This window comes from Petaurus breviceps, unplaced genomic scaffold (genome assembly GCF_028583685.1).
Source record: "Petaurus breviceps papuanus isolate PSGF00001 unplaced genomic scaffold, PetGlider_PUasm1.0 139, whole genome shotgun sequence".
In the NCBI taxonomy this organism is placed as follows: Eukaryota; Metazoa; Chordata; class Mammalia; order Diprotodontia; family Petauridae; genus Petaurus; species Petaurus breviceps.
In genome coordinates, this window is record NW_027185697.1 from 17,569,023 (window position 1) to 17,582,364 (window position 13,342).

General features: G+C 47.5%; 1 protein-coding gene across 1 annotated transcript in view; it reads left to right on the plus strand.

Moving 5' to 3' along the window:
* The window catches only part of LOC138145371 (dihydropyrimidinase-related protein 2), a 97,794-nt gene that overhangs the window by 52,577 nt on the left and 31,875 nt on the right, over nucleotides 1–13,342 (plus strand). Inside the window, exons 4-7 of the mRNA XM_069067016.1 lie at nucleotides 435–599; nucleotides 2,647–2,708; nucleotides 4,408–4,488; nucleotides 5,092–5,160. Coding sequence (XP_068923117.1) covers nucleotides 435–599; nucleotides 2,647–2,708; nucleotides 4,408–4,488; nucleotides 5,092–5,160 — 377 coding nt within the window. The remainder of the gene's footprint in view (nucleotides 1–434; nucleotides 600–2,646; nucleotides 2,709–4,407; nucleotides 4,489–5,091; nucleotides 5,161–13,342) is intronic.

A 13,342-nucleotide genomic window follows, 5' to 3' on the forward strand; every position in this document is an offset into this window, starting at 1 on the left:
CATTCTCTGTGGCCCCTTGCCCACGTCAGCATCTTACAGCATCTTGCTTGTCCTGGGAGGTAAATGTCTTCAAACCAGCGAGAGACACGAAGAGGAGATTGTCTGCATGGCTGGTCACTTGACACTCACGTTCTATCTAAGGAAACCTTGTCCGTGAAACTTTCCCGAGGCCTATGTTTTCATGGGTCTTGAGCCAGGAAAACAGATCTGCATCATTCCCACACAATTTCACTGCTGTAAACTTCTGTAGCTGGGTTCTCAATTAACTGATCGTCCTTAGTGGTTAGCTGGCATAAGTGGATTCCCAGATACCCGCCAGAAAGCCCGCCATCTTGGTTTGGAACTTAAGAAGTTTTAATTGTGGGAAATGATCAGATGTACTCTTGGCTCAGAGCCCTCAATAATGCTGGCTATAATCGTTTGTTTCTTTTTAGTTGACCATGTTGTTCCTGAGCCCGGGACCAGCCTGCTGACGGCCTTCGACCAGTGGAGAGAGTGGGCAGACAGCAAGTCTTGCTGTGACTACTCCTTGCATGTGGATATCACGGAGTGGCATAAAGGGATCCAGGAGGAGATGGAAACACTGGTGAAGGACCATGGTAGGTTGGCATTGCCCCTGTGGATGTGGTCGTTCTAGAGCCTTTGTTTCTTTCATCATGGTGGGTGGCATTTATATACGTATGTTCAATTGAGCTCAACTCAACAAGCATTTATTAGGCACCTACTACAGGCCAGGGGCTGTGATAGGTGCTGGGGATACAAATACCAAAGCATGAAACACTTCTTGCCCTCAGGGAGCTTCCATTTAAATCATTTGCTATATTACCCTGCCCACCCACTCTTGGGTCCTAGGGATATAAGGACCAAAGTAAGCCGCTCTGTTCCCTCCAAATGCTTGTTTTCCTCTTGGGGCTGGGGGATATGTACACAGATAAGTGAGTAGGGTGTATCTGCCAGCTTAATACACAGTGATTTCATGGTAAGGGAAGATGGACTTGGGCTATTAGGAGGGGGTGGCATTTGAGCTGAACCTTGCATCATCACCTCTGCTGTGTTCCCCCTTGAATGGCCATTAGTGGTATGGTGGTGAAGCTGACTTCTCTTCAGTATACTGATGGCCTTCTTGTCACCCAGGTTTGCAACCTTGGCGTCATTCTTGGATCCTCCCAATGCCCCACATTCCAGATCCAAACAGAAGATGCCTCATCAATTTCCCCTGAAAACATGTCTCATCTCCCCTTCCTCTCTAGTCACATAATCACCACCCCAGGTCAGGTCTTGATCACCTTTTGCCTGGATGTTAGAATGGCTTTCTAACTGACCTCCTGGCTTCAGGCCCATCCCCAATCCATCCTCTGCACAGCTGCCATGTTGATTTTTCCTAAGCACAGATCTGACCCCCCTCAATAAACATTAGCAGTTCCCTAGAACCTCTAGAATCAAATATAATTCTCCAGGCATTCCAAGTCCTTCAAATTTACCCATTCAGCCTTGTTGCTTGCTCTTCCCCTTCATGACCCCTTTGATCCTTACCATTCCTTACCCAGACACACCATTTCATCACTCAGTACAATGTTAGGAGGAACCAGAGAGAGGATGTATTCTGCTTTGTAAGCCATAAACACCGTCATTCCTAGAAGCATTAGTATTTCCTGGGGATGTCATATTGCCCAAGCTTGACTCAAACCTCTATTACTTATGGCTCTGGGTTCTTGGGAAGCAAATCTCCAGGGTTTTCTGAAGCCCATTCTGAGAAGACTCCAGTGGGGGAGGAGGAGAGATTTTGACCCCCAAGGAAGAGTACTTTTTTGCTCCTTAGTTCCTGCTTCCTAGCAGAGATACTAGTGTGTGTGCTGGTGGATATCCGAGTAAATGTTTGAACACCTGCTCTCGGGGGGGGGGGGGAAAGTATGTATGACATAACTTTCATGTTTAATATAAGCATTATTAACATTTCTTCCCAAGTCTAGACAATCAACAAAATAATAAACAAAGGCCATATTGGCAATGTTTGCCCATTTCCAAGGCATAAATATTTGTAGTGGAAATTTAACAACCAGCTTCTGGTTGTTACTACAGTCACATGGACAAGTGAACTGAGCAGATTCTATTCCCTCAGCTGCCAGACTCATTTTTTTATAAGCATTTCATAGAGAGAGTGCTAGAGGTTGAGTCAACAAGACCAGAGTTTAAATCTTGCCTTGTCTTTGTGACCCTAGACAAGTCACTTCTCTTCTTATCTTTATCATCCCCCTTTAAAATGAGGATAATGAGAGCACTTAACATCCCAGGGAGGTTGTGGAGGTCAAATGTGGTAACTTATACAAAGCTCAACGTGCTGTAGAAATACCGGTGTTGTGATGTACTGGGAAAGGAAGGGAATCTAAAAACAAAAGGTAGCAGCAAAATCTTTCAAAAATCAAGTAAACAATGAGGAAAATTGAAAAACAAATCAGCGTAGATTGGATGAAGGAAGGGGAAAGTCTGGGAATCAGTCAGTTGATCCATCAGCAAACGTTTGGCGCCCTTTGAAGGCAGCGGGTCTTCCCAAGTCCTCCCCTCTCTAGGGCCAGGTTTCCTTTCCCCCTCTGCCTTATTTGGTTTGTCTGACAATTTCTTCCACTTCTTTCTCTCTCTCTCCACCAGGCGTCAACTCCTTCTTAGTGTACATGGCCTTCAAAGACCGCTTCCAGCTCACGGATTCCCAGGTGCTTGACAACCTTCATTTTCCTTTTTTTTAAGGATAGTACTAGGGGCAGCTAGGTGGCACAGTAGATAGAGCACTGCCCTGGAGTCAAGAGGACTCGAGTTCAAATTTGGCTTCACACGTACACACACACACACACACACATATTCAGCTGTGTGACCTTGGGCAAGTCATTTAACACATATTGCCTCCAAAAAATAAGTTAAAAAAAATAGCTGGTATGTGACAGAAATAGACCTTGACCTCAGGTTTTCAAGTCTCCAAGGCCAGCATTGTCTTTTCTCTCTAGCTTTATCTGATAGAGGTGAAGTGACTTATCTAAGGTCACATAGCATTGGGTTAAAATCCTAACCTTGTTACTTACTTAAGCTATGTGACTTCATTTCACCTCTATCAGCCTCATTTTCCTCATTTGTAAAACCGGGGGGTTGGACCACAGAATCACATAGTCATCGAGTTAGAGGGGACAACACAAGCTGCTTAGGGTGATCTATATCCCCAGAAGAGTGGCCATGAGTGCCCCCATCATGTGGATAACCAACCTCTGGTTGAAGATGTCCCGTGATGGGGGGACCAGCCATTTCCTGAGACGGCCACCAGGGCCTAAGTCCCAAGTTCCCCTTTGGACACCTCTAACCGTTAGGATGTTTTTCCTGAAATCCAACCTCAGTTGGCCTCCATTTTCAGCTTCCACCCATGGCTCCTGGGTCCAGATGCATCCTTTCTATGTAACAGCCTTAAAATATGTTTAGAAATATCTCTCCCTCCTCCCCTTTCCCCCAAGTCTTTTCTTGCTCTGGCTCAACATGTCTGGTTCCTTGTGTGGCATGGGCATTTTTGGGCTTATCAGTGGGGCACCTGTCCTGAGCCGTGGCAGCCGGAATGAGCCCAGCCCAGCAGGGACTTTGGCTGATGTCAGACTGAGTGACTTCTGAGGTCCCTTTCCAATCTACATCCCACAACCTGTTATGTCTCTCTTGTCTTGTCCTGTGATGGGGCTTGCTCCCCGGGCCTGGACATGGCTTGCCTTGTCAGTGATGGTTTCTCAGCTTTCCTAGGGTGTCTGTCCAAGGGCTGTCCTTAGGGCTTCCCTGAGTGAGCCTGAGCCTGAAACAGCAGAGTAATTCAGAAGCTTCTGGGTCCCCATCCAGGATTTTCTAGGTTATGCTGCCTCTGAAATGCTGAGTGGCCCCACTGCGTGAACCGTGCTCCATAAATGTCTCTTTGAGGGCTTGGGAAAGGAGACTTAAAGAGACAGGATTATAGGGAAACAGTGAAATATCGGGGCAGAACCCTGACATTGGAGCCGTGGGTCTCGAGTTCAAATTCTGGCCTTGTCATTTACCTGTCTGACCTTGGGGAAATCATTCTACCTCTCCCAGGCCTCAGTTTTCTCACCCGTAAAATGAAGAGCCTCTGGACTCTCTTCCAGTTCTAAATCTACTATCCTTTGAGCAGAATTCAAATCTTGGCCCTATCATTTAGCTGTCTGACCTTGCATAGATCATATCACCTCCCTGGGCCTCAGTTTTCTCCCCTGTAAAACAAAGGGGTTGGAACATATAGTCCCTGTCGTCCCTTCCAGTTGTAAATCTGTGATTTGGGATGAATGGTACCCTGACCCAAAAAATTTTTGTGTCTGGGGGGGGGGGGGGGGGGGGCAGGAAACACAGTCACTAATTGGGTTGACTCTCTTCCAGATCTACGAAGTTCTGAGTGTGATCCGTGACATTGGCGCCATCGCCCAGGTTCATGCTGAAAACGGTGACATCATTGCAGAGGTAAGGTGCTCCTGTCCAGTCATTTCCTTATTAGCCCCAGACTGCAGTTGGGGTCTGTGCATGGAAGCGCCAGCCCTGCATTGTAGACCCTTGGTACCAGAGCAAACAATGGAATACGCTTTCCCATTCGGGCCTGTTTGGCATTGCCAGGGCCTGGCTCTCCTGTAAGTCACGTGCTCTCTCCTGAGACCACAGCAGCATAGAGCCTAGCCTACACAGACCTCTCCCCTTCCCCAGGAAGGGCTTTGCTCAGGGCTGCAAGGCCCTTATCCCTGGGGTGGAATCCATTCACTCTTTGGTTAAGCCTGGATATTTGACCCTGGCTGTATGAGGCCAGGAATGCATCACTTTTCAGCCTGTCCCAGTGGCCTCAAACACGTGGGGACAAGCCACTATTCATTTCAATCTGGATGTAGGGGGTCCCAGTCCTTCTCATAGGGTCATTACTGACCATCCCATAGAGTCCACTTGGCCATCTTGTGGCTTAGCTAAAGAACTCCCCATCCAGGTTTCTATCTATCTCTGGGATTGTTTCCTCAATGATATTATTTAAATCTTTATTTTCTCTCTCTTGCCTGTTCCCCCCCCCCCCCAACATCACAGGAGCAGCAGAGGATCCTGGATTTGGGAATCACCGGCCCTGAAGGACATGTCCTGAGCCGGCCTGAAGAGGTGAACACTTCCTTGGATGGCACAAGTTCATGTGTTTCCCTCATGCGCTGGGCAGGGGGTACATAGGGAGGGAGGATCTAGACTGGCAGCTTCCCACCCTCGAGGGGCAGCTCTTTATGGGCTTGCCCTGCATCCACCCCCCTTTAGGGTCACAGGTTGTGGGGTGGAGAGGAGCAGTGCACATTTCTGTAGCTTTTTAAGGTTGATCAAGCCATGGCGTCCTCATGGCACCTCTGGGAATTGGTGGCATGAGTTGTTGTCTGTAGATTTGGAAACTGAGACCCAAAGACATTAAGCAACTTGTCCAGAGTCTCACAGCTAGTAAATATTGAAGCCAAGGTTCCCTGGATCCAGTCAATCAATCCAACATCTATTAAGGATTCACTGTGTGCCAGACACTGGCACCTCTGGCAGGGGCCTCAGATGTGACCTGATGCAGCCCCTTATCTGAGAGAAGGAGAGGGATTCCATTCTGGACACAAGGAACAAGCGTGAGCAATGACCTAAAGAAGGCAGAGGGCAGGCCAAAGGGAGGGGACAGAGATTGGCTGGAATGTAGGGCACGTGATGAGGAGCCGGAGGGAAGGATGGACCAGGAGCATGGCGGGATTGTACAGCTAGACTGGGGCAGGCTCTCCGAGGCCATCTGGTCCAACCCCCTCATTTCACAGATGAGGAAACTGAGGAAGGGGAAGGAAGGGTTAAGTGACTCTCCCAGGTCATACAGGGGTACACATCAACTCATTCTTGTTCTAGCAACCTTCTGGCCATCTAATCTCTTCCCCTCATAATCCATTCTCCTGCCAGATTAATTTTCTTAGTGCCTATCTCTGATCATGTCCCTCCCTTATCTAAAACTCACCCACGTTTTCCTTCTGATTCCGTGATAAACCCCCAAGTCCCCAGCTTGGCATTCAAGGGGTGCCACAGTCTGAGCCTGGTTTACCTTTCTTACCTTGTCTCCTGCACTTTTCCTCAGTGAACACCTTCATTCTAGCCAGATGAGCTTATGGACTTGACTGGCTCCCTCAAACACCCAAGGGGAAGGAAAAGGAATAAGCATTTATTAGGCACTACTGTGTGCCAGGCAAAGAAGGCTACCAACGTTATCTATTTGCTCCTCACAGCCCTGGGAGGTACGTCTTAGTATTATCCCCATTTTACAGGTGAGGACACTGAGGCAGACAGTGGGGAAGTGACATGCCCAGGGCCACATAGCTAGTAATCTAATCTGGATTTGAGTTCAGGTCTTCCTGACTCCAGGCCTGGGAATATTCACGGTGCAGCTTCCCTGCCAAGGCGTTCTCCTCTCTTACCTTGGCTCCTGCGCAGTTACAATGGTCCTGCTTCAGGAAAGGTGTAACTTGTGTTAGGCTTCTCTGTTAGTTCTGGATGTGCTGTGATCCCCCAGTAGAGCGTAAGCTCCCCGAGGGAAGGAGCTGCTCCTTGTCGTCACTTCTTGTCTTGGTTGTTACTTAAATGTCTGTTGGATCCAATGGAATGAACAGAGGAGCTGGGGAGGGCCTGGAAGGAGGGCAGCTCAGGTGAACAGTGGGATGGATGGAGATGGCTTTTTCATGAGAAGAGATGAGAAAACTTGGCGAGTCTTCAGCAGGGAAAGGAAAAAGCAGAGAAGGAGCCATGACCAAAGGCTGCCAAACCAAGAAGGAGATGGCCGCAGAGAATTAGGCTTTAAGCAGAGCAGAACTCATACCCCTCCTTCCTCTCTGCCCTACTGACTTTGTGAAGGCCCTCTAGGGGAGCACCATTTTCCACTGTGGGAAGTCAAATTATATACCCAAGAGTTGGTACAGAATGAACAAAGAGGATTAGGAAGGGCTGAAATGTTCCTGGAACATTGTCATCTTTTAATATAAACTCATTCAGGGGCTAAGGACATCTTGAGATCTCTTCCTTCCTTCACGTTGGGCTGAGGTCATGCAAGACCATGCTCTTTCAGAGAATAACCCATGATGCCATGTTGGAGACCAGAGGCTGGCATGATGGGCTTGCAATCTGCTGTATTCTTATAGAATAGTCCCTCTCTGTAGATGCATCAGATGTGGCCATTCTACCCACTTCCCACAGAGGCTCAGTGTGGGAAGGCACTTCAGGGGCTACCTGATCCAACCCATATTAAAAAATAAATCTTCTCCACAGCATATCTGATGACTGGCCATCTGACCTTTCCTTGAAGATTCCCAAGGAGGGAGAGCTCGCCACCTCTCTAGGTAGCCCGTTCCACTTTGGGGCAGCTTTCCTGACTAACAGGAAGCTTTCCTGGACTTCAAGCCAAATGAAACTTGCAGCTTCCAATCACCGGTTCTAAGTCTCCCCTCTGGGGATAAGCAGACCAAGTCTAGTCCTGCCTGCAAAGACTGTGACAAAGACTGCTACCTCCAGAGCAGCTCATTCCGCTTTGGGAAAGCTGATTGTTGGGACGTTTTCCCCAACACCAAACATATTTTTCTCTCCACAGTTTCCACCCATTACTCCTATTTCTACTCTTAAGGAGCCAAAGAGAGCAAGTCTAATACTCATAATCCCTCTAATACTCGATGGTCCTTCAGATATTGGAAGACAGCATCCAGTTAGCTTGATAACAGAAAAGTTTTATATCTTCTTTGTATGAGGATTTCCTCTAATGATTGTTCTCTTCAGACTTTTGGGAAGGGATGGATAGGACCGAGGAAGAGGAGGCAAGAGGGAGGGGATGGAGCCTGGAGCTGTCTGTAAGTCCCCAGATGTAGAAGAGCTTAGGGTTGGTTCCCAGCATTCTAGCTCTAAAGCTGCAGGGGCCCTTAGAGATCATCGTCTCATTTTACAGAGCAGGACACTGAGGCCAGGGAAGTGAAGTTCACACGGCCAGTATGTATCAGAGGCAGGATTGCAAGGCAGGTGCCTTGAACGGATTTTCTCCCTTAAACTTTTCTTCCTTCTCCAGCAGGTGACCCTATAAATGCCATTCACATTATGTTATCTTTGCCAATCAATGAACAAGCCTTTATTAAACACCTGCTGGGTACCAGATGTACAAAGACTGAGAACCCTCCTACCCTCAAGATGCTTATATATTATAGGGAGAAACACCACGTACACACATAAGGAGAGAAATACTTGGGGCTGGAATCTCCTTGTTCCAATACTCATGCCCAAGATTTAGCTGTGGCTTGAGGTCAGGGGGTCCAAGGTTGCTGGGCAGAGATTCCTGGGGCCTAATTCCATTGTAAAAGTGGAGCCCTTGTCTGACATGGTTTGCTAGTTGGATGGGGATTGTGGAGGAAGTCTGTGGGGCTGGGGCCATTTGTTCCTGTTTTAAAAACAAGGGCAGGAACAGATGTGCCCATCTGAGCGCAGCTGCATGCCCCCCAGCACAGTCCCTGGAGGCCATTTGTAAGGCCTGAGCCTCTGTTGAAGGTTCCAAGTATTCCTGTGGGCCTCTTCTCATGTGTTTGCACGAGGGCTCCAGATTGCTGCCTAGACGTTGCTGGGACTCTCCTGCAGAGAGAAGGGTAAATTTCAGCCTTCTTCCTCAAACTTTTCCCTAAAAAAAAAAAAAAAAAAGGAAAAAGCAAAAAATAATGATGTGCTAACAGAGAGGAATAATTTAGTGTTTATTTGGATAAAGTAAGACCATATTCAAAGCCTCAGGAAAATGTGCCTCCCCCGATAGAAGAAGTTTCCAAAAACTCCAGCACTGAATCCTTAGGCTTCCTTAGGGGGCTGAATGGTCTGGGTAAATCACTTGGTTGGGGTGGGCAGTGCTGAGGAAGGAAGGAAGGCCTCTCTTGTTTCCTTGGTTGGATCAGAGATTTGGGTTTAGAACTGGAAAGGGACTGCCAAGATCAGTCCAATGTCCTCATCTTTAAATGAGGAAATGGTCTCAGAGAGGCCATGTTGTATGTCCCAGGCCACACAGATCACACACCTGGCAGAACTTGGTTACCGCCCCTCCTTTTCTGGCCCAGGATGTTACTGGAAGGACTGGACTTTAAGAATGCCTCGATGGTGAGAGCCGTCCCAATGTCCAGTGGGCTACCTGGGGAGGTTGTTGGATCTTCCTCATTGGGAGCCTTTGAGTAGATGCTGGCTGACCAGTCACTGTAGAGGGGCCAATGCAGAAAGGCCTCTTGGTCAGGGCCTGGCTGCCATAGATGGTCCTTGAGATTCTGGTGTCTGCTTTCTAGCCTGAGCTCTTACTATCTCTGAATCCACTCAATATTTATTACGCATTAATCCAACCAAAGCATTTACTAAATACTGTCTCAACCATTCACCAAGCGTTTAGTAAACGTTTACTACATGCCAGTCACAAAGGGATACCACAAGAGGCTGGAGGAAAAGGGAAGAGGTTTTTCCAGGCGACTTGCTGAGGGGGAGCTTTAGACCTGGAAGGACCTTGGGAGATCATCTAGTCTGAATTGTGAGGCAGCGTGTGGTACAGTGGCTGGAGCCCATGATATAGAGTCAGGAAAGGATTGGGTTCCAATCTTGGTGCTCATGCTGAATTGTGTGGCCCTGGGGAAGTCATTAACTTCTTGGAGGCTCAACTTTTTCATCTGTGAAGTGGGTATGATGGTGCCTATCTTCCTCAGGCTTCTGTGGGGCCCAGATGAGATAATGGGGTAAAGTGAGGGCCCTGCAGGTGTGAAAGGGCTGCATCAGCACCAGTGAGGTCCACACAGTTCTCCCTGATGTCTGAAGGGGAAGATCATTGCTTGGCTGGGCAGGGGGGATCTGCAAGAACTTCCCTGAGGAGGCGGCTCCCGGATCAGGCTTGAAATGATGGCGAGAAGGCTGGCAGATGAAGAGGGGGAGCAAGGCCCTTCAGATTTAGAGTCAAGGCTCAGAGGCAGGAGAGTGGGAGGCCCATCTTCCAGGCAGAGCTGCCCTGTTTGCCCAGAGCTCCGAGTAATTTGAGATAAGAACTTGAGAACTCTTGGACCCGATTGTTTCCAGTCTAAGGTCGGCTGCTCTGAGGCCCCGCGTTTCCCTGTAAGAGGCCTGTGAAGGGAGGGGCCCCCTAGAACCCTGGAGGCTGAGCTGAAGAGGCTGATTCAGAGCTAAGTTACTTGTGTGGGAGGAGGAGGAGGGTGGGAGCTGGAAGTGGAGGGGGGGTGGTAAAGGCCACTGCTGATGGGAGGAGGAAAAGCTGGATCAGGAGGAGGCCCCGGCTTTATTTAGCCCTAGAACCACAGCTGGTGGACAGTTAGAGAGTGCTGGGCCTAGAGTCAGGAGGACCTGTGTTCAAATCCAGCCTCATACACTTATTAGCTGTGTGACCTTGGGCAAGTCACTTAACCCTGTTTGCCTCAGTTCCCTCAACTGTAAAATGGTGAAAGAAATGATGAACCACTCCAGTATCTGCCAAGAGAACCCCCACAGAATCAGACACAACCGAAAACATGACAAACACAAGAATGAGAGAATGTCAGGGCCAACACCTTTTCCTCTTACAGTTGTAGAGAGGGGAAAGCAGCTAGGGAGCACAGTGGACAAGAGCTGAACTTGGAATCAGGAAGTGCTGAGTTCAAAACTAGCAGTGTGACCCTGGGCAATTCCCTTACCGCTTTCTTCATCAAAAAAAAAAAGTGGAGATAATGAAGCCTGGAGTTCTTGCCTCTTAGGTATGCTGTGAGACTTGAGGGAAATGATATCTAGAAAGTGCTCTGGAAACTCTAAAGCTCTGTAGGAATGTCAGTCAGTAAACATTTATGCTATGCCTGACACTGGAGATGGGAGCATCATTTGAGAGTCAGAAGGGAACACAGAAGTTGGCTAATCCAAAGGGGGGAGCTGACTTTCCTAAGGATACGCAGGTAAAGATTCTGAGAGGCTCCAGTGGAGGGCCTCAGGGATTGGTGTCACTTAATGTTTTTATCATTAACTTCTTTAACACCATAGATGCCATGCTTAGCAAATCTGCAGCTGACAGAAAGCAAGGAGGGACAGCTGGCATTCTGACAGAATCAGGAGTTTTGATGGGCTAGAGCGCTGGACTGAGCCTCAAAATTCAATAGAGGTTAATGTAAAGTCTCCCAGTTGGGTTAAAAAAAATCAATTTTACAAATACAAATCAGGGAAGGCATGGCAATTTGCCTGGAAAACTAAAACCAATCATTGTAGTCCCTCTCCTGCCCAGTGCTTTCCCGTGGACATGCCCTCGCCCTTCACTTTTGCGCAGTGATGTCCCTTGTTTACTAGAACACAGTGGGCCTGGTTCTTGCCTTTCTCCAGACCATACCCATTTAGTCATGCAGTAAAGGCTGCCTTTGGGTTTTGTGGCTGTCCTATTTCCCTGTAGTTATATTGAGCTTGTGGTCCACAAGCATTTCCAGATCCTTTTCACGTAATTGTTATGAAGCCTTATTTCCCCCATGGATCTATCCCCTACACTTTGTAGCTTTTTTGTTCCTTTGAACCAAAGTGCGGGACTTTCCATTTGTTCCTATTCATTACCTTTCATTGACTGACCCATTTTTTTCAGCCTTTTGAGCTCTGGGGTGGGGGGTGGTCCCCTGATTCTGTCATCTAAGGTTCTCTTGTCTCCTGTTGCTTTGCAGCATCAGAACATTTAATAAGCTGATAAACAATCCTTCGTATCTGCACCCTGTTGGCTTCCTAAGTTACTGGCCTCGTATCATAGTGTGGATATGATGGGAAGGAAATCAGCTTGAGTTTATCGAGGAAGAGCCCAAGCTGCAGAATCCCCAAGTATAAACTCTAGGCCAGCTACCATAAAATCTCATTAGAATGTGGTCTGTTCTACAAACTTAGATATAATATGGGTCACATCGTGCCCCATGGAAAACATCAACTCTACGCAGGAGAAACCTGATCCAAACACCATTAGCCATGGCTAAGTGGGAAAGGATTCGAGCAGTCGGTTTTCAAAAGAGGACACACAGGCTGTTAATAATCCTTTGAAAAAATGCCCAACCCCAGTAGCTATCAGAGCAATGCAGATTAGAACGGCTCTGAGATTGTACCTCGTATTCATCAAATTGGCAAAGAAACTTAAAGCCAGTGCAACTCAGTGTTGGTGGGACTGTGGAGATGTGTGTGTGTGTGTGTGTGTGTGTGTGTGTGTGTGTGTGTATTCCCTCCTGGTGGAATTATAAGTTAGTCGAATCCTTTTGAAGAGAAAGCCCTAAGAATGCAGCAAAATAATTATAACATTTATGATTTTCATCTCACTTATAATTGTAATGGTCAAAAACTGCCGACACTGCAAATGCTCAGCAGCCGGGGAATGGATAAATGAATCGTGACCCGTTCACTCAGTGGCATCCTCTGCTGCTCTCAAAGCCCACAGGGGAAGGGCATAAAGAAATCTGGGGAGCTCTTTCTTTATCCACTAATGTGATTGAAAAGAGGCCAGAGAAATAAAGCCCTGCCTGACCTCAGATATGGGAAAGGAAAAGGAAGGAGGCCTGCATGGCTGAACAATCCTGATGGAGACTTAGACAGAATGGAGGAAAATTCTGGCATTTCAGTTGTTGAAATGAATTTATTTCTATGTAAATATTTGCAGAGCAAATTTCCTTAGTTATGTTGGTGGTTTATTTTCCAAAGGGACAGGGTCAAGATTTGTGATTGCATTGATTTATAGAACTCCGGGTGTGGAAGATTCCTACACCAGTGCAGATTGCAACTTATCTGTAACTGGGAGTCCAAGTTTCTTGGAGTCTTGACCGGTTAAGTGAGTTGCCCAGAGTCACACAGCTAGTAAGTGTCTGAGACTGGATTTGAACTCAGGTTTTCCTGATTCTAAGGTCAACTTTAACTCTTCATGTTAATTTCTAATAACCCCCCCCCCAACCTACCATTAGTGTAGAAGGCAAATGAGGTGACATATTGTTCTCTCTCTCCCTGTCTCTGTGGGCATCAGGTTAAGTGACTTGCCCAGGGTCACACAGCTAGTAAATTTCAGAGGTCGGATTTGAACTCAGGTCCTCCTGAGCCAATGACCTGGGACACTGAAGTGCCATCTTATTTAGAAAAAGGCTCTATTATATTCCTTTTTGTTTCCTCTGAAGAAAGGTGGATATGTTTAGTTTCCTTAGGGACTCTTGAAGTGAAGTGAGGGGTGCTGACTGCATCCACCCCTTCAGCCCTGTATGTGGAATCTCATCTCTTTCTGTGTCCCCCTGTACCTCTTCTTGGCCATTGTCTAAGAACA